A 22091-nucleotide genomic window follows, 5' to 3' on the forward strand; every position below is an offset into this window, starting at 1 on the left:
CAACCCTAATGCTCTGACTGTATGTTTGCTTCCACTTGTTGACAGCTCTTCGCTATTCTCAACTCTGTTCACAAACAGCAGCAAGTTCCAAATGTGGATTACTATTGTTATTATTCTTGTATAAGAAAAGACTACTTAAGAAAACTTACTATCATGCCTTCATAATAGCATGTTTATCCAAGTACTGAAGTCATGATACAGTTTTTAGTCAATTCTTACTTAAGCAAAGTCAAGTTTGTTTAATCAGAAACAAGTTTGATTTGCTATAGGTTCCAAAGTACAGTATGTTGTCTTTATCATGGTTTTTTACTCATTAAAGTTGTACAAAGAGATTTTTTTTCTTAAAAACTGTAGAATAGTAAAAGTGACCTTGCAAATATAGAAAGAAAGCAGGTGATAAAATTAGTGAGTAAGCAAAAAGAAAGAGCTATCAAGGCAAATAAAGGCTCTGAAATGTTGAAATGTTTTATACCATTAGTTGTACTCACTTTCCCCTCATCTCTTGGGCTGTCACTTAAATGTACAACTGGCCCAGGGTGAGTCTTTGTGGATCTGCAAGACAAAAATCAATTCAAATCTGTGAATGTTTTTTGTATGAAGAGCTACATGCTTACCTTAAATTGTAGGTGTGTTAACACATACCTCCAATGGTTTAAAAGTCATTCTAAAAAGCCCAACAGGGGAAGATAACTATCTGAAAGCTTTCCATATCTTTTCACGTTCTCCTCTATTTCCTTTTTGCCAGTACAGGCAAAGATTCTCCTCTGTAGATGAATCCTTTCTTCTATTTCTTTAAAAAATCTCACTATTCCTCCTATTACATTATTTGCCCCCTCTCATTTCTAAGGCTTTTTCCCTTTTCTATTCTCCACTCTCCCTCCTTCTGCCCTCCCCTCCTCACTTGCTCGATTTCAAGGGTAATCTGCCAAGGATTTGCAAAGTCTTCATTGGGTTAATTTCAAATGCTGATAACGAGACTCACCAAGTTTGAATGTCATTAATGATAGGGCTTCAGTAATCTCACCTACACTGCTCTATCAGGTAGCTGCTTAGCATTATTGCAGAGAGGTTTCTGAAATGGAGCATCTTGCCTTTGTCTATTCTGTAATGCCCTATGACATCTTCAGACCAACTAATACAGTTACACCCACAATGCAATGCATGTTCAGTGAGGCTCCTCAGCCAATAAGACCCATTCCATAAGTCTTCGTAGGCCTCTGTAAAGATTACTTATTGTTCTTGCTGTTCCCTCTCTTTCTGTAACATGTACCAACAAAGTAGTATGCGATTTCATACAGGGGCTGCTGCTTAAGTCATTGATGCCCAGCACCTGACAGCAAATGCAAATCATAGGAAACTGAATGGATAGATGAAGATTTTTCAACTATCACCTTTTCTGACCAGACCTTTAGGCCCTGGCAGTCATACAGAGCAAGAAGACAAAGGCTATTTGAATGCCTGCACAGAACAGGACCTGTCTTCTGTCTAGGTTCTGGGGTCAGAGCACATGTCCCTTGGAGTTCAGCTTAGGTTCTAGACTTGTGTGGCTGGTCTTGGTTCACCAAAGGTCACCAGGAAAAAAAAATATGGCAGAGATTGGCAGGGCCCATAAAGCTAAGAATTGATCTGGAAGCCATACCTAAAACTACCTAGGCTACAAGTTTTAAAGCAATCTACAAGAGAATTAAAGAAACAAACCAAAACAAGGTTCTCCAGCCAAACTGCTCAAAGGATTTTCCTAAATGAACAGTGTTGCTCTTCCTTTGGCTCAAATACTGCACTATAGCAAAACTGGCCTCTGTTCTACCAGGTCAGACTCCAAATCAAGATTGAGAGTGGTATGCAAAAATTCCCAGGCCACTCAATGTATGCCTTGTTCCCAGGCAAACATTAAAATACTGTGGAGTAATCCATATCCTCATAGACTCCTCCTTCCCAAAACACTATGTTCCAACACTCTTAAAAGCATGAACATTTTCCTCTGACCTCTATTTTTTGCCTGTAGAATGTTTTCAATATTTCAGCTATTTGGTTATGCACCAAAGCTGGGCCAAAGCAGAATGGCAAAGACCTTGTCTGATATTTACCTCTGAGCTAAAGATAATGAAAAATTTTTCCAGAGATCCTTAGACCTTCCAAACTAAGTTCATTCCAGGCCAAAGAGATAGAAAACTTCGTCACCTAAAGGCCAGACAACTTTCCAAGACTATACCCCACCCCTCACATACGTTTTAACATTACTTCTAGCTGCATATACAAAGCTAGTGGCAATGTGGCAAGCCCCCTCCTTGGTGAACCTTGTCCATGAGATGATGCCAAAACACCATCTTCAGCTTTGGCAGATCATGTTTCCACAAATATCCGCAGCATGGTACTTTTCTACATGAGGTCTTGGTGAGAATGGCTTTGGCAAGAGCATTTTGCAACATATCCCGGCACAGAAGTGAGATTCAGAAGGAAAGCAGTGGACAGTCAGTTTATAGAATAATATTCTATATAGAATATCTTTAAGCCAGCATCAAATACCTGTTTGGCTTGAGACATGGCACACAACAATTTTTGCAAAGATGCAGTTAGTGGGAGATCTGATTGTCATTCCTATCCAAGCCAACTCCCCAGAGGGGTCCCCTCTGGCTGAACTTCTGTTTCTGAGTAACCTGTACTAGAATAAAAAAATAATTTCCACAACACCGGACCTGGGAGCAGGCAGGGTAGATAGGCAGTGATGGGGAACTGAGAGGTGAGAGGAGGACATTTGCAAGCAGTGCTTAGACCCACACACATCTTGTACATCTGTCCTCATGGAGTGAATATGAATGACATCTTGGGACATTCTAGGCTTCTTTGAACTTTGTTTCTGACATAGGTTCACCTATCTGAACTGGTCAGAGTATGTTGATGGAAAGAACTAGTTCTGTTTGGGGTACATTCTGCCTGTGCCATGATGGGCAAAGAAGGAAGGATAAGAAGAAGAAGAAAAACAGTGAAGAGAAGAGGCAGCATAAGAAATTTTACTTTTTAGCCAGATAAGAACCACTGACAGATAACAGAAGAGGGAGCATAGCCAAGCAAACATGACTAAGTCGGCAACAGACAAAATGGTGGAAGGAGCACATGCAGGCTGACAAGGGATACTGCTTTTGGTGGTTATCCTAGCCCATTGAACCAACCAGTACCGAGGCTGGGTTGCTTGGCCATACCAATATTGGTACTTGACCAGAACTGTTGGCAAAATTGGGGCAGATGGAGGGAGAAAGGGAAAGAACACACTGTCTTCTAAGCTAAAGGTTGAGCCCATCTGGGCTGCTCTATGTACCTATCAATTTTAAGTCAAGAAATCTGTGCAAACACTATTTTCTTTTTAAGATACATATGTCATTGCTTATGAAAGAATGTATCCATTTGTCTTTGGGAAGGAGCAAACTCTTACATGAGCTGTAGTCACTCTACATTACATCTAACTTTAGGCTAACTATACTTTTGCTGTCACACAAACTAGTTGTTCCTCTGCAAAAGATATAAAACTTTCTTTTACAACCAGTCTTATTTTTATCTTATATTCTTGCAGGGGCGTAGCATCAGATTTCCATGCTACGACCTCAGCTAAAAGGGGTAACCTTCACTAATACAATACATTTTCCTACCTTCTCCATTTCTCTCTTGAATCTATTGTAAATGACAGTTAGAGGATCCTGGGATTTATTACATTGTAATAAAATTTCTTTCTGCTTTTCAGGATATTAGGTACTTTTTGTTTCTTTTAGGGGTATTATCTTTCCATTATTAGGTTTCTAGCTATTTCTTTAGTTTTGTTGAGTAAGAGCTTCATATATATTATCAGCAAAGTTGATACCAAACACAGAAGTCTGTGCAATAAATGTATGAGATTTTATTTTTCCTCATTCTCTTGTCTCTATATTTAAGTATTATTTTAATATTTAAATTATCTTATGCCTCATTATTTTAATAGTTTAGTTGCTTGTCAGGTATGTCACTCCATGAAAAGACTCAATGAACCATTGTTTTGCTTTCACATGCATACCACTAGTCTTTGGTTCTGTTCTTGTTATCTCTTTTACGTCAAATATTGGGTGTACGTGTCAAGGCGTTGGCAGTGGGGAGTTGCAGGGGGAAGGGTCTCTGTGAGGAGCTGTGTTGGTTTTGCGTGGCAAGGTTTTGGTAGCGGGGGGGCTACAGGGGTGGCTTCTGTGAGAAGCTGCTAGAAGTTTCCCCTGTGTCTGACAGAGCCAATGCCAGCTGGCTCCAAGACGGACCCGCCGCTGGCCAAGGCCAAGCCAGTCAGCGCCTCTGTGATAACATATTTAAGAAAGAGAAAAACAGTTAGAGAGCGCTTTTGCAGCCCGAGAGAGGAGTGAGAAGATGTAAGAACATCTGCAGACACCAAGGTCAGTGCAGAAGGAGGGGCAGGAGGTGCTCCAGGCGCCGGAGCAGAGATCCCCCTGCAGCCCGTGGTGAAGACCATGGTGAGGCAGGCTGTCCCCCTGCAGCCCATGGAGGGAGGATGAGGGGGTGTAGAGATTCCACCTGCAGCCCGTGGAGGACCCCACGGCGGAGCAGGTGGAGGCACCTGAAGGAGGCTGTGGCCCCGTGGGAAGCCCACACTGGAGCAAGCTCCTTGCAGGACCTGTGGATCCATGGAGAGAGGAGCCCACGCCAGAGCAGGTTTGCTGACAGGACTTGTGACCCTGTGGGGGACCCATGCTGGAGCAGTCTGCTCCTGAAGGTCTGCACCCCATGGGAGAGACCCACGTTGGAGCAGTTCATTAAGAACTGTAGCCTGTGGGAGAGACTCACGTTGGAGAAGTTTGTGAAGGACTGTCTCCCATGAGAGGGACTCCATGCTGGAGCAGGGGAACAATGAGAGGAGTCCTCCCCATGAGGATGAGGAAGCGGCAGAAACACCGTGTGATGGACTGACCGTAACTCCCATTCCCCGTCCCCCTGTGCCGCTGAGGGGGGGCGGAGGTTGAAGCCGGGAGTGAAGTTGAGCCTGGGAAGATGGGAGGGGTGGGGGGAGGTGTTTTAAGATTTGGTTTTATTTCTCATTCCTCTACTCTGTTTTGTGTGGTAATAAATAAGATGAATTCCCTCTCTAAGTTCGGTCTGTTTTGCTCGTGATGATAATTAGAGAATGATCTCTCCCTGTCCTTATCTTGACCCGTAAGTTTTCCTTCATTGTACTTTTTCTCCCCTGTCTAGAGAAGGAGGGGAGTGATACAGCGGCTCTGGTGGGCACCTGGCCCTCAGCCAGGGTCAACCCACCACAGGAGCGGTCAGGGCTGCCCTGTGCAGGACACAGTTGTCTCCAGCCGACTCCAATGGACCCACCGCAGGGCATGGCTGAGCCTCTCAGCCAAGAGGATGGCACCTCTGGGAAAGCATGTACAAGAAAGGGCAAAGAACACTGCACAGGCAGAGAGGAAAGAAGCGTGAGAAACAGCCCTGCAAGCACCAAGGTCAGCAAAGGAGGAAGGGAGGAGGTGCTCCAAGCACCAGAGCAGAAATTCTTCTGCTGCTCATGGAGAGGTCCATGCCAGAGCAGATATTTCCTCTGCAGCCTGTGGAGGATCCCATACTAGAGCAGGTGGATATTTCCTGAAGGAACTGCAGCCTGTGGAGAGCCCACACTGGAGCAGATTTATCCTGAAGGACTGCAGCTCGTGGAAGGACTCGTGCTGGAGCATGGGAAAAGTGTGAGGAGGAAGGAGCAGCAGAGAGGAGCTGTAATGGACTGACCACAACCCCCATTTCCCATCTCCTTGCACTGCTCAGGGGCAGGACCAGGAGGAGGTAGAGGAATTGGGAATAAAGGAGTGAATTTGAGCCTAGGAAAAACAGAGCTTTAGGGAAAAGTGTTTTAGTTTTTGCCTTTGTTTCTCATCATTCTACTCTATTTTAACTGGCAATAAATTCAATTAATTTTCTCCAAGTCAAGTCTGGTTTGTCCATTGACAATAATTGGGACGTGATCTCTCTGTCTTTATCTTGACTCATGAACTTTTCCATCTTATTTTCTTTCCTTGTCCTGTTGAGGAGGAGGAGTGAGAAAGCAGCTAGGTGGGGGTCTCACAAGCAGCCTGGGTCCACCCACCACAAATTCCTTGATCACTTAACAGCTGCCAACTTCGATTCTGCATAAGTAAGAGGAAACAGAGAGTCTATTGAGTTTGGCAGTCATAACAACTACTCTGTCAGGAAACGAGAAAGGATCTTTCTCAAATAGTTGTATATCCTAAAACTCATTTCAGATGTGCCATCACAGATAAGATCACACAGAGTTTCTGGGGTGATGACAACAGGTGTACCTGAAGCATTTTGGAATTGTAGAGACTACTCCCTGCTAGCCCTCCTGAGCTGCCTTTCTGGGGCTCCAAGAAACATTGGGGGTTTTTAACACATAACAAGTAAAGTATTTGCATCAAACCTGATTCCTCTTTGGACTAAACAATAAGGAATATTCACAAGGTGCAGAACAAAGCTTTTGGGTTGGTTTGGGATGGGACATGTACAGTCCTATCCAGGGGAAGATGTTTCAGGGAAGATATACTGATACAAAATAGCACCAGTTCAGATGGAGTAGGGAAGAAAACTGTACGTGACAGGGTCATAACTTTCTCCATTCAGCATTCTTTCGGTTGTTGCTCTGAACCTGGCCTATGGCTGGATACAGAAGGAGAGACGTGATAAATCTTCTCTGGCAAAACATCTTGCTTGCTTCTCCTGAAGTGATGTTGTCTCTTTCCTAGTGCAGGACTGTGGCTAGGAACCCAAAGATAATAATTTGCACCACACTAAGACCAGAAATAGTTTGCCAAAGGCAGATCATTGCCTTACTTCTTGCATCTTCTTGTTTCCTCAAGGAAAGTATGTATAGATAGAAATAATAGCAATGTTTTTGGAGCCCTAGAAAAGTGTTCCTTGTAAAATGAGTGCCGTCAATTTCTCCTAAGGGTAGACATCATGACTGCACTACAAGTAGGATTAAATGAAGCAATTATTTAGTTAACTATATTATATCAATAATATTAGTTTACAGAACTCATGAAACACTATCAGAGCTACAGATACAGTAATTACTACTTTCATACAGGAAATTATACTGCATGTGGAAATGTCTACATACAAAAAGATTTTGCCTCATGTAGCTTTAGCGTATATAAAATGTTCTGTTTCTCCTCATTGCTATTACAGTAGAGTTGTCAAGGAGACTGAAAAGTTGTATGCTGTCATTGTGGAACAGCCTAAAAAGAAAGAAAACCACTCCTGAATTACATGAAAAGCAAATGCAGAGATCCAACAGCTCCTGGAAAGGATGAAGAGGTGCTGGGAAACCAACCACATTTGAAGCTATCATGAATAAAACATACTACTGTTGATGCCAGATACTTGTGTATAGGCATTTCTTCAAGCTGGCTTTAGGAGACTGTGCAAAAACTAACTAGATCCTATCCCTATTCCCAGAAAGGGGAAAATAGGGAAGAAAGAGTAGGTGAAAATAAGGCAGAAGTGAAATATTTGAGCAGAGAATTCTTCATTCCCAAATACTAACTGGGGTACAGCTGAGAATGACTGAGCAAATAAAAGCTTTGAAAAGACACAAAAAGGATAAAACAGCAAGCCAAGTCCATACACAGCAGAAAGAGGGAAAAAAAAAAAAGGTCAAGTCCAAAAAATATCAGCGATGATTTGCAGTTAAAAATTCCTGAAGCAAAAGCTACCTTCAACTGAGGAAGAAGAAAGTATGAGCTAATGATACAAAAGATTACAATATTTCACAGGCTTCATTGACCTTAAAGCCCACAAGAAGAGACTGCAGAAGAATTAAAAAATGTAACAAAGGGTTCCCATGACACCTGTACAGAACTAGAAGCTTGTGAAGAAACTAGTGATACTTTGAGCTGGTTTGCACTTCATCAGAAGTTATTCCTGACAGCAGCAGGAGGTATTAATTTAGTTGATGCGTGTTCATTTGGGGAGATGAGAGAGCTGATGTGCTCTAAGACTTGACTCTTGCTCAGAAGAACAGGACTGAAATGAAGAAATCATTCACTGTAAAAGAGGAGTCTTGAAAAAACTCATAAGGATGGAAGCTTTTATTTAATTATTTTATTCTAAAATTAGAAAACTCAAAAAGAAGTCTTCAGCAATGTTATAATTAGGACCCACGAAAATGTGGAAAATACATAGATGATGTATTCCTCCACTGTTCTGGGAAGTTTTATGCACTCTAAGAAACAGAGTGACTTACATACTATTGTAAGAACTTCAACTATGAAGATAATCTTTAAAGCAGGTAAAAGTAAAGTATGACAAAAATCATGAATCAAATAATGAGAAAACAATTTTCCTTTTGAAAAAAATTAGCCTGCACAACTACAGAAACACTGTAATGATTTCTGAGAAGAATGAAAATCTGGTGGTAGAAAGTGGTAAAAGGAGTTAGGACAGGAAAAAAAGAAAAGAAAAACATCTATATTAGTCACTGTTACAGAGTTGGAGATGACTGAATGTGACAGTGCTGAGAAATGCACGTGCATAAGCAGATACTTCTCTAGCACCAGCAGTCAGACATCTTCCACAGTTCTGCTTTCCACAAAGGTGCAGTGCACCAGAGATTGTAATACTTTCTTTTCGTTGGTAGAGTCACAGAGAAATTTAAAAGAATGAGGTAGACACATCATTCACATACTGTGGATCAAAGCTGGGAATTGGAGTAAGAATCAGTTCAATCTCAAGATGCAGCTCTGACTCTTAGACACAACATCTAAAATGTCTAGAAGGAGGATGTCTGGCGACTTGCACTTTCTCTATACTATTTTCCTCTTCCAGATTTGTTTCCAAACATTTTGCAAGAAAAGAGAGAAACTGCTTATTAGAGAGCAGAAAACCAAACAGTATCACGAGCCCCAAACGTTTCTGGCAAAGGACTACCTCTCCTACATTAAGAGAAATGACAAGTGAAAAAGTTTTGAGTTATTCTTCATTCTTAGCTGAAAAGATGCTTCCATGTGGTCTGAGGTAGTGACAAAGCATGAGATGATAGAAGTGGCTGAGACAAGAATTGCTAGAGAACATGCTCCTAAAAATTCCCATATGCTAATGCTCTTTCTCAGCTCTGAACAAGGCCAGGTGCACTGAAACTTAGACAGTGCACACAATTTATAAAGCAATTTTTCCTGTACATTCTAGAAACAGTTATGCCTCAGCACTGAAAATCATCTCAAACAAACAAAAAAAATCATGTTTCCTTCGCATTATTTAACTATTCAGGCCTTAATTTCTAATATAAGATACTGTTTAAGCAACCTGGATGTCCTCTCCTGTATGAGAAGACAATAGTTCCTATGCTAAAACAGGTATTGCAACCATCTTTTTGACATGTATCTCCACAAGATGCTTCTGAACAGATCATAATGAGAAAACCACTATCACTCCAAAATACAGTGCTCTACAGATCTTTCAGTACATTTTGATACAAAAGTAGTCAACAAAATCACAAATGGTAACAAGCTTTCAAGAAAAAGAACACCAAAAAAACCAAACCAAAAGCCAACTTTATAAGTCAAAGTAGCCATGCAGGACAAGGATTTATTGCATCATATGCAAAGTCTAAAAATGTCACATTCAAATCTGTTTCTCCTTCAATTCTTTAAACTACTAACCCTCTTCACCTCAGTCTTTCTCTGCAACAGAATCACTGTTAGAAAAAAATTCTTGCAGTCATTGGATGGGCCTCATGACTGACAGTGTGGGTTTGTTTTTTTCCTGAGGATGAGAGTTATGTTCACTGGAATGAATTAATCTCAAGAAGATAAAATTAGATTTTTATGATTATGCCTATGAAGTCTGGTAGGGACAAAGGGAAAGACAGAAAACGAGGCATCAGTTTTGTCAACCCAGGGACACTGTGATTAGTGAAAGTCAGTAACAATAGTGGGGAAAAAAAAGGGAAAGGGGAGAATTTTGGAGAAAAGTGGTTGCTATCAATGTCATCTCTGCTTGAGACAGAGAGTTACATTCATCACTGTGGGCCTGTAGCCCTCTTCTTAGATATTGTCCTCTTGGTTCACTGAGCTTGGTGAATTTCAGTTTACTACCAGAGAGAGGTTACAGGTTCCTCACAACATGAAGCTGATGTCTCAGAAACTCCGTGAAATACTATGAGTTTGCCTGCAGTAGTTCCTCTTGCTGGAATTTCACAGAGGAAACAGCAGAGAAATAATTTTTCATTTCTGTTCACGCTTTCACTTGCAGGAAGCATAGATTTATCCCAGTCAGATTTTTATATGTCTCCCTCCATTTCATACCCGTGACACAGGCACCTGTGTTAGCCTCTCAGAGAACTGTCATTTAACAGACACTCATTACCTTTCCTGTCACTTCATTAGGTTTTGATGAGCCTGATTGAACTTTGAAATTAGCCCTGTGTTGAGCAGGAGGCTTGGTCTAGAGACTTCCAGTTGCTTCTCATCTAAATGATTCTACAGGTCGATGAAGAAAAGCTCTCCATAAAGTCTTAGGGCCATATACTCCATTATTCTTTTCATAGGATGTTTGGAGGAGATGGTGATCAGGCTACCCTCATAAAAATAGCAAAATCTGAATTTGTGAGATTAATGATTATCTGTATTACATAGAACCATTTAGACTGGAAAAGATCTTTAAGATCATCAAGTCTAACCGTTAACACTGCCAAGTCCACCATTAAACCATGTCCCTAAGCACCACATCAACACGTCTTTTAAATACCTCCAGGGATGGTGACTCAACCACTTCCCTGGGCAGCCTGTTCCAATGATTGACAACCCTTTCGGTGAAGAAATTTTTCCTAACATCCAATCTAAACCTCCCTTGGCGCAACTTGAGGCCATTTTCTCTCATCCTATCGCTTGTTACTTGGGAGAAGAGACCAACACCCACCTGGCTACAACCTCCTCTCAGGTAGTTGTAGAGAGCGATAAGGTCTCCCTTCAGTCTCCTTTCCTCCAGGCTAAACCATCCCAGTTCCCTCAGCTGCTCCTCACAGGACTTGTGCTCTAGATCCTTGTTGCCCTTCTTTGGACACACTCCAGCACCTCAATGTCTTTCTGGTAGCGAGGGGCCCAAAACTGAACACAGGACTCAAGGTGCAGCCTCACCAGTGCCAAGTACAGGGGACAATCACTTCCCTAGTGCTGCTGGCCACACTATTGCTGATACAACAGCCAGGATGCTGTTGGCCTTCTGGGTCACCTGGGCACACTGCTGGCTCATATTCAGCCAGCTATCAACCAACACCCCCAGGTCCTTTTCCACCAGGCAGCTTTCCAGCCACTCTTCCCCAAGCCTGTAGCGTTGCATGGGGTTGTTGTGACCCAAGCGCAGGACCTGGCACATGGCCTCGTGGAACCTCACGGTTCCTTGGCCCATTGGCCCATTGATCCAGCCTGTCCAGATCTCTTTGTAGAGCCTTCCTACCTTCGAGCAGATCAACACTTCTGCCCAACTTGGTGTTGTCTGCAAACTTACTGAGGGTTCCTATTTTATGGAACTTCATAGTTAAACAGATTGCCAAATAACTATTTATTTTACATAAAACATAATTACATGGTCTCTCTCATAAATCTGAATTCCTAATGTCCTGTAACAAAACAGTTAATACTGCACATGCATTCATTAAAATAAAAGGTTTTCAAAAGATTTGTTAATATTTGTAAAAACAAATGATTCTTAAAAATGAATCTTAAGACAGCTACAAAAATGACCATAGACACAAATGCAAAACAGTCTGCACTTACAGTTCTATTGCCTTGTTCCACATGATAACATATCCAGAAAGAATGAAGGACTCAATATTTACAATGTGTGTATTTCCCCTCTCTGTTCCAACATAAAGCCATTTACTCTGGAAAGGTAGATGGCAGTAAGTAATCCTGGAAAGGAAGAACAAAAAAGTGACTGAATATTGTATCAACAATATTTTTTAACACTTTTGCAGATGAATAATTGTTCCTTCCATTTTATAACTTCAGAAAAGCCTGCCCATCAGGTGCAGCATTTTGAAGAATGTGCAGGTTTTGGGGGTCATCTCCAGAAAAATCATAAAAGAGAACATGAAACAAAACAGGTCCATCCTGCCTGCCTATATTAAGGGCAGGAAAAAAAGAGTTGCATCACTTGAGCACTGAACTAATTCATGTTATCTCCACAAGTAAGTAAATTGCACTATGATACTATTCAAGACTCTCACGTTAGGCTTTCTTATTTCCTTTTTCAGAATAAACAATTTCTCCACTTCAACAAACAGAAGTTAATGGACATCAGCAGGATTAATGTTTTGTACAACAGAAGTGTAACACCGTCATTCACACAAGAATACATTCACTTTATTGGCTATCTGGGAGCATAGGGCAGTAGATAAGAGCATTATCAAGTGCAGTTAAGTGTAGTATCATAGACACACAGTGAATCCTACACTCATATCATTCTTACAGGGTGATTAACCAGTGCTGTATTAGCTTGGAAAGATGTCATGACAGTTTCTCATGATAATATATGAAAGTTTTCACAGATGATGAATGAGTAGATTCAAGTTTCTCTGATAATATAGTTATTATATAGATATTACATACATTCAAGCAAAACTAAATCTATAAGAAATTAAAAAACCCACTTGCTGCTAAAATATAATGGAAGCAATGCTACTACAGAAACTGAAAGTTAATCTGGTCTTATGGTATAGCCTCAGAAATTTTGACAAAAAGCAGGTATTTTTCTTGGTATGCCATGCATTGTTATATTTATCATTCAGCTCCACAAGCAGGCTATTTCTAGCTTTTATATACAAACTTGATTAAACAGCTATGCAATAATTTTTATCCTTAACACCTTCCTCCCCCTCCCAAATGTATAAACAGTATTTAAGAACATACATATTTCACTTGTTTATTCTTATAGTACATCAATCATTCAAAATTAATTATAAAGAAGTGGGATGGGTGCTGGCTATTGTCCAGTAATTTGGCCCTCTCAAACATGTAAAGTACTCTGAGAAGAACATTTGCTATCCTTTGAATTAAAGGATTTGTTTAATATTTATACAAATTTCACATACTTTCTGTAGTTGTTCCCTGTAAGATACTCAACAAACAAAAAGATTCCAAACAGATTCTACACAGTATTTGGATAGTTCTGCAGTTTTCCAAGTATCTAATCATGTGTCAGAACATTTAACACTGAATGCATTCAAGTGAGCAAAATCTTTTTGGCCTTATTTATCACACTGGATTGAACACAGTTGAAATACGCAGTCTTCACATTCTAATTTATGGGGAAAATTATAATTGAATCATGAATCCAGAATGAGGTTTACTCTTCACAGAAATCTTGTTTTGTTGATTCAAGTGAGACTTAAGTATGATGTAGGCTTGGTGCAATCCATCTTTACAGGGTTAAATTTTACCATTAACTGTCTAATTTTGGCAATAATTCCACTGCGTTTAGTGGAAGAGAACCAAGTTTTTCAAGACAATTGCTTTGAGAATGGGAATTACAGTTTAGTATGCATAACTGAAAATGCCTTCTGGCACCAACTTAGTACTTACATTGTGGGTGCAGTCAGATCGACAAATACCTGACAGAAAATACTGCAGAAGGTGTACACCACCTACATATTCCTTGCTGGAGTTAAAGCTGTTAGCTGTGGCCCTGTTTTTCAGCTGGGATAGAGCTAATTTGCCAAGAAGCTGGGAGGAGACACAGCCAGGACAGCTGACCCAAACTAGCCAAAGGGGTATTCCATACCATATGATGTCATGCTCAGTATATAAGGGGTGGGGAATGAGGGGGTGTAGGGGGGACTGGCTGGGGAGGAGAGATTGCTGCTCTGGGACCAGCTGGGCATCGGGTTCCAGGCAGTGAGCACATTGCATTGTGTATCACCCACTTTGTATATTCTTTTATTAGTATTGTTATTTTTCCTCTTCCTTTGCTGTCCCAATAAACTGTCCTTATCGCAACGCATGAGTTTTACCTTTTTCTTCCAATTCTCCTCCACATCCCACCAGGATGTGAGCAAGCGGCCACAGGGTGCTTAGTTGCCAGCGGGGCTAAACCATGACAGCTTTATTGTTCTGTTCATAATAGATGCAAAGAACAATTTGCCCTCTTCAGTTTGTAGGTTTACAAATGTGAAGCTGGTTATGACATTTTTCTTGACCCTTCTCCTTAAACAACTCTGTTTCTTTTGCTTTCTCTTCAGAAGCATCATTTGCTACACTTCTGGTTAGATTCATATTTAGTCCAAATTTTTTTTATTTCTTCTGTTTCTGTACTAGCTCTACTTTTCTTTCTTGCACTCCAAAACAGATGCATGCTCTGTTAGGTCCCAGCCCATGCAAAAACCTCCCTAGAGGTTGACAAATTCTCTTAACCACTTCACATTGATGTTCATTCAGCACTTGTTTGTAGTAAACTGTTAAATTCCAGGAAGAGAAAATTTTTGTGACTTTGAAAGAATTGAAAATGTACCTGTCTAGTGACTGACAAATACCTCATGAGTTGCAAAGTGAACCCTAGTTGACTTGAATGCTGCTGCTCCAAATTCTTGCAGTTGTGTCATCAGACTAAGCAGGTTCAAGTCCACCTAGGACCATACTGATTTCCAGTATCCTGATGAATCATAGAATCATACAATGGTTTGGTTTGGAAGGGACCTCAAAGCCCATCTAGTTCCAACCCCCCTGCCATGGACAGGGACACCCTCCACCAGACCAGGCTGCCCAAAGCCCCATCCAACCTGGCCTTGAACACTTCCAGGGATGGGGCATCCACAACCTCTCTGGGCAACCTGTTCCAGTGCCTCACCACCCTCACAGTAAACAATTTCTTTCTAACATCTAATCTAAATTGAACCTCCTTCAGCTTAAACCCATGACCCCTTGTCCTGTCACTACACTCCCTGATAAACAGTCCCTCTCCAGCTTTCCTGTAGGCCCCTTCAGGTACTGGTAAGCTGCAATTAGATCTCCCCGGAGCCTTCTTTTCTCCAGGCTGAACAACCCCAACTCTCTCAGCCTGTCCTCAAAGGAGAGGTGCTCCAGCCCTCTGATCATCTTTGTGGCCTCCTCTGGACTCACTCCAACAGCTCCATCTTTCTTGTACTGGGGCCCCAGAGCTGGACGCAGTACTCCAGGTGGGGTCTCACCAGAGCGGAGTAGAGGGGCAGGATCACCTCCCTCAACCTGCTGGTCACACTGCTTTTGATGCAGCCCAGGACACGGCTGGCTTTCTGGGCTGCAAGCACACATTTCTAGGTCATGTTGAGCTTCTCATCCACCAACAGTCCGAAGTCCTTCTCCTCAGGGCTGCTCCATTCACAAGCCAATACAGTGTACTGCAGAAAACTTTGTCTCCAAAGTGCAAGACTGAATCCAATACCCTGATTATGAATAAAGTCTCAAAATCACCTCAGACACAATATGAGGCTGTTGTGGTCTGTGTTTTTTTCCTTTTTGAAATTTGCTTCTGGTTTATGATGTCTCGCACATACTGCCACAACAACTATCAGACTAAATGGGTGTCTAATTTTCCCAGCTACTGCATGTTCTCCATTTGCTTGCCTTGGGTTTAAAATTTCAAGAACACAATGTTTCAAGAGCAAGGTACTACAGTAAGAGAAAAATCAGACTAAAGTACTAACCACTGGCCATCAGTTACTAGACTTACTTTCCTGCTGGCCTATCTGAAGACCCAGGCACCAATATCTAATAGGCCTGGATATATACTATGAAGGACCAGAATAGAATTAGGCGTTGATAAAGAATGAAGAAAATTACTACAAATTTTACTGTTTTCTTAAGCTCAGCTATTTCTTCTTAAATAATTTAATTTTGCTCTGATAGATTTATGGGACAGTCAGATAAGAAAGTATTCTGTATATTCTTTCTTCCACAATGAAAACTACCCTATGAGTCTTTATTGTGTACCAAAACTGTTATTACACATTATCAAATACCACCTTTTACAATATATGAGCTTATAAGAAAATGCTATTCCCTTAAAGACAATTCAGATATAGATATGTAACAAACATATTAGACCATCGGGATTACTAGGCATTTTAGTACAATACATTGTTAGGCTTCACCAAACTAAGCCACATGATTTTCATATTCTCAGAAAAGTATGCAGTGCTCTGGAGTAGTTTTCTTTTACATTATGTAAATTAAATGCAAACTGCTTTATGTATTATTGACTTTTCACTTTTACAGAAAATATTAACTTGACTTTGAGGCTTGAAAGCTTTGAAACAAGCCTCAGATTTTTAATGAACATCTTTCATTTAAGCAAGTAGTGAAATTACATAGCAATTTCTTCAAAACAATGAAGTCTCATACTGTAGTTTTCATTGTGGATGAAAGGTATCCCTCTATTAGTCATATATCCCACAAGCAAATTAAGATGTCCTTTGATGCCTTTACAAAAATCAGTCAATTAGCCAGAAAGACAGACAGACTATTTTTCTTCTTAAGAAGATAGGGGTTGTAGTGATTTATGCCAGTATGAAGCACTTCTGCCAAAATTTAATCAGATGATTGTCAATTTGATTGAGCAAATTCTCAGGTCTCCATTTAATTGGGTTCCATATTATTTCAATGTTGATCACTTACAGAAAGTCAGCCAGAAATGTGGATATTACACATTCTTAGCAGCAAACCACAATATGAATCTCATTTATCATTATAAGAAATAGTAAAAAAAATATGGACTGATATCAAAAAAAGGTGTTCTTATGCTGCCAAAATGGCCTGGAACATTATATCAGTTTTCCAATGTATTCAAAGCATAAAACAGGATATAAAATGTAATTTAAAAAAAAATCAATAGGTGCCAAACAAAACACCTCAGTCAAAATTTATTAAGCAAAAACTCTTTAGAAAAAGTCCTGAAAACATTTCTAAAATTATGTAAGCAATATAAGAGAGATAATGGAATAACTTAAAGACACATTGTCCAAAAATTGAACTTCATTTTAGACAGGAATACATTCTGACTAGCAACTCTTGAAAAGGTATATTTTTCAGAAAATCACAGCACTCTACAGTCTAGCAAAAAAAATCTCAATAATTTAGACTGCTACATTCTCTGAAATACTAATAAAAACTTTCAGATGGCTTAAAATCATCTTTATTACACTAATCATATTGCTCTAAGAAAAAGAAAAGATAATTTTGAGAACACTTCCTTCTGCTTTGTTATTTTTGTTTTTCTGCTTTTAGTATGGAAAATTTTCCTGGAACGCTATTTCTGGCGGAGAGTGGGGAGAGCTGCGGAAAGGGGGAGAATAAATTGCATTTTTGTCAAAATGATGAACAGTTTTTCCAATTTAATTATTTAATTGCTCATTCTTTGACATCAAAACTGCAACTAAATTGATAATATGCCTTTTCCTGTTATACAGATATGGACAAGCATAGAACACATATAGCCCTTATGCCCAGCACTGACTGGCAGAAGGGTTCAGTTTCTCTAAGTTCCTGCAAAAAACAAACATCAGTTTGAACTCCTTCTCAGAATCATACCAAAATAAACTACACTGTCCAGGCTCTCAGGAAAAAAAAAAAGGAAATCTCACAAATTTACAGGAGAAGAGGAAGATGAAAGGGCACTATGTTGGGAGCATGAGTAGCTGACAGAAAGCAAGCCCAGTAGCTGCAAGGCATGCCAGCCATGGTCCTGGCCCAGCCTTCTTCTCTCAGTGACTACTGAGTAGCAGTCACTGTCTTACACCCAATTTACAGTGCATTGTCTCAGCATGGATGAGTTCAGCTGCTGAGAAGGTTGATCAGCTTCTTAAGAAGGTTGTACATATCAGAAGTGTACCTTTTCATTACAGTGATTTATGTTCCCCTCCCAAATTAAGGAATCTTCTCCAGGATCCTCTGGTGCTTTCAGTACTCTCCACTAATTTATGTTACTTACCTCAGCTGGTCATCACCACAAGCTGTTCTCTTGGCACTGCCACCTGATAGACTGGCCATCCCCCCTGGTACTAGCCAATAACTAGCTGATGTTCTGTCTGGTCCTCTTTCAAAGTAGCTCTTTTTAGACAGGAATCTGTGGCCTGTGTAGCCCTCCATGAGTATTCACCACAGAGGAAAAACACTAGATAAGCCCTTCCATTCCTTCTCAATGTCTGCAGGATTTCTTCTCCCCAGGAAGGAAAACTATAGCTGTTGAGGGTGCCTCATGACTTTGTATACAGTCCCCTTCTCCCTCCATCATCAAGCACAAATTATTTCCACCCAACTCTTTTTTTCCCCTCACTACTCCCTTAATTTTTAGTATTTTTGAACAAAAGTAATATGAAAAGTCCTTGCTGACATATGAGGAAGAGCAGACTCACCTAGTGCCCCTCCTCCAGTGGTTGAAAGCAGACTGGCCTTTCTGAGGGAGCTTCTGGCTAGCCAGTATTCTCAGAAAGTGTAGGGTTGCTTTTTTGTCAGTTCACAAGGGAACATTATAGCTGAAATTATTGCTTTAAGTCATGAAATGCACACAAGAACATTTAGACAGATATTCAAGCAAAGTAATTTGTAGCTGACCTGAATTGTCTAAACAGAAGCACAGGCTAAACCTATAGACAATGAAGAAAAGGAGTTGTCTCCAGCAGATCAAGCAAAGGATGTAAATTATGAGCTATCTGGCCTCTGGAGGTATTTACTCTTCTCCCTGGACTACATATAAATTTGGAGGTCATTAGCTCGGTAAGACGTGTAGGAGCCATGTAGAATAGCAGCAACCCATGCAGTTTGCTTTCCAGATCATGTGATGTATTTGCAGCAGATGGTTGTGCAGTTCCCCAGAGAAATGTGAGCTGGGTCTGTGTATAGTAAAGGTAACAGTGTTTTCCCTGCAACACGGACTGTTTCAGTGATCATATACCAGGAAGTCCTAGGAAGGTAGAAATCCAAGATGAACACCATTATTAGGATTTCGAATGTTTAATTTAAAATTTTAGTTTAATTTACTTAAAGCATATGCACAGTCTCGAGGGCTGACATAACAGTACAGGAAATAGTTTAAATTACTAACTGGCATGACTAAGAGTCAAATGAAACATATAGCAGTTCAATCCATCTGGATGGTTTTTCCTTTCAGGGTCTTGGTGATACTATATCACAACATGAAACTTTCTCGTATTCAAACTAGATTCTCCACATACCACGCAAGAGAATTTCAAAAATTTAGAGTACCCCCACACATGCAGATCCTAGCAGACAGTGAATGAACCAAACATGCCTTTGAGACTGATTCTTGTGGTCCACCTGTTTCTTAAAAGTGTGATTTAGTTTTAATTTAAGAAAAATCTTATGTTTCACCTAAATTTTCTGCTAGCATCATCAGTCAACACTTCTTTTGAATTAAAATCAATTGGTCCTTCTTATTTTAGGTTTTAATTACTTTATATAGAAGGAAGTGAAGTAGAGCTGAAAACACATTGTACATAAATTGCATTGGATCCTGCTGACAGCAATAACAAAGGCATTGGAATATTAAACTCCACTGCTATTTAGGGATATCTCAACACCAGAGGAATATTAAGGTAAATTATATTCTCAAAATACTGCATGAACATTTCCATCTCCGGATTTTTTCCAGTTGAGTGTTACACAGACTGCTCAAATATTCTTTGTTGTTTTAAGGCTATAGTGCGTACACTACGATTAAAGTTTATGACAGAACCGAGTAGATGAAGACTATCTGATGAAGATTGTAATAACTAGAACTTAGTTCTATTTTTCCATTGAATTAGGAGCTGAATGTGACTATTCTGTTTATAACTACTCAGTGCATCATCTCTAGCAAGAAATCCTAGGTTTTTAATGAAAGTTACAAACTATTTGCAATTCAACACCGTGAAACAAGTAATCATTTAGCTCATATGCTACTGTGCCTGTTTCCTGACTGAACTATCAATACATGCAAACAGTAGGACCACTTGAAGACATTACTTAAGCTTACTCCTCTTAAAGTAGTCTGTAGAGATCAATATTTCAAAGAAAGAGACATTAAAATTAATTGCTTTACATGAAGCAATTCAATACATGTTCTTTACAAAAGAACATGAATGAAATATGGAGTCAAAGCAGCGGTAACAGTTACCTTCTACTGCTATACATCTGTTTGCCAACGTCCTTTCCAAGTGCAGTATCTCGGATTATTCAGCTTACTCAATCAGTTCACAGAACAGTTCTATTTGTCATTATTTCATATCACTTTAGCTACAAGTATTCATTATGGTCATTATTTGTACAACAGCAATAACTGAATCTGCAGACTGTAATATAAGAAACAAACATTTGGGGCTCCTCTCTTCTGCTTAACACAGGCCATAGGATTTGTTCAAATTAATTACTGCTTGAACTAGAACAATTTACTAAAAGGGATTCCATACAAATGCTGAGGTACAACAAATCAGGATTCCATCTCTAAACTAGAATTTCAATATAAATATATCCTAAACAAAGTATTCTTCTAGCTATTTGTGAATGTGCTGTATATAATTAACAGACACCCCTCCTTCCCACTTCTATAAATTCTACTTGGAAAAAATGTTAAAAAAATATTTTGACTTTATAGATCCATTTTGGGCAAATAGGCTTAAATAGTGCTGATAGATACCTTATACAGTTATTTGTTTTGACAAAACAAAAAAACTTATGCAGCTATTCTCCTTGCAAATTATTTAGATGTGTAACCTGGCTGGTAGTCCACTGCTGCTTTCAAAGTGTTTACAATACATGCATTTTTCATGGTGTCCTTTACCTGAAATATTATACATAAACAAGCTACAAGAATAAGAAAGAGGAATACAGGAAGCAGAAAAAAATTTGTAAAATTTTAAGAAATGTAGTTGACAAACTATTTCTTTCTCAAGATATTTTGGTTTTGTCTCTAGCTAGGTTTCTTTTTTCTTTGGATCTATTGGCACATTCTGAAGCATCCTGATTTTTATAAATTAGGACTGATTATTAATCCTTAACAGTGTTAAAAACTAAAATATAAACTGCAAAACAAAGCACTATCAATAATATATTCAATTCCTCATTTTCCTTCTTTCCTATGAAAACAATCTAGAGTAAAAGTAGGCCATTCCTCTGTTTCTTCAAAAGCTAGAAGTTCCTGTGCAAAACTTTTGGACAGGTGAAATAACCCTATAAGCCTACAGTCAGGCCCATTCTCGATTTTTGTTTTGGGTTTGCATGGCAAGGTTTTGATAGTGGGGGGGCGGGGCACAGGGGTGGCTTCTGTGAGAAGCTGCTAGAAGCTTCCCCCATGTCCGACAGAGCCAATGCCAGCCAGCTCCAAGACGGACCCGCCGCTGGCCAAGGCTGAGCTCATCAGTGATGGTGGTAGCACCTCTGGGATAACATAGTTAGGAAGAGGGGAAAAAAACCACCATGAGCAATTGCAGCCAGACAGAGGAGTAAGAAGATGTGAGAGGAAAACTCTGCAGACCCCAAGGTCAGTGCAGAAGGAGGGGGGAGGAGGTGCTCCAGGTGCCAGAGCAGAGATCCCCCTGCAGCCCGTGGTGAAGACCATGGTGAAGCAGGCTGTCCCCCTGCAGCCCATGGAGGATGATGGGGAGCAGAGATTCCACCTGCAGCCCGTGGAGGACCCCACGCTGGAGCAGGTGGAGGCACCTGAAGAAGGCTGTGACCCCGTGGGAAGCCTGTGCTGAAACAGGCAGAGACAACATGAGATGAACTGACCGCAACCCCCATTCCCCATCCTCCTGTGCTGCTGGGGGGGACGAGGTAGAGAAATCGGGCGTGAAGTTCAGTCTGGGAAGAAGAGAGGGGTGAGAGGAAGGTGCTTTTGAGATTTGGGTTTATCTCTCACTACCCTAATTTAAGAAATGGTAATGAATTAATTTAGTTTTCCTGAGTTAAGTCTGTTTTGCCCATGATGGTAACTGATGAGTGATCTGTCCCTGTCCTTATCTTGACCCATGAGCCTGTCATTGTATTCTGTCTCCCCTGCCCAGCTGAGGAGGGGAGTGACAGAGCAGCTTTGGGGGGCACCTG

General features: G+C 40.4%; 1 protein-coding gene across 6 annotated transcripts in view; it reads right to left on the reverse strand.

Moving 5' to 3' along the window:
- The window catches only part of STXBP5L (syntaxin binding protein 5L), a 202730-nt gene that overhangs the window by 93257 nt on the left and 87382 nt on the right, over positions 1 to 22091 (reverse strand). For all 6 annotated transcript variants that reach the window (XM_075764835.1, XM_075764825.1, XM_075764817.1 and 3 more), the window contains exons 5-6: positions 11799 to 11933; positions 489 to 552 (exon numbers count right to left, since the gene is read on the reverse strand). In XM_075764835.1, coding sequence (XP_075620950.1) covers positions 489 to 552; positions 11799 to 11933 — 199 coding nt within the window. The remainder of the gene's footprint in view (positions 1 to 488; positions 553 to 11798; positions 11934 to 22091) is intronic.

The sequence above is a fragment of the Balearica regulorum genome, chromosome 1 (genome assembly GCF_011004875.1).
Source record: "Balearica regulorum gibbericeps isolate bBalReg1 chromosome 1, bBalReg1.pri, whole genome shotgun sequence".
NCBI lineage: Eukaryota > Metazoa > Chordata > Aves > Gruiformes > Gruidae > Balearica > Balearica regulorum.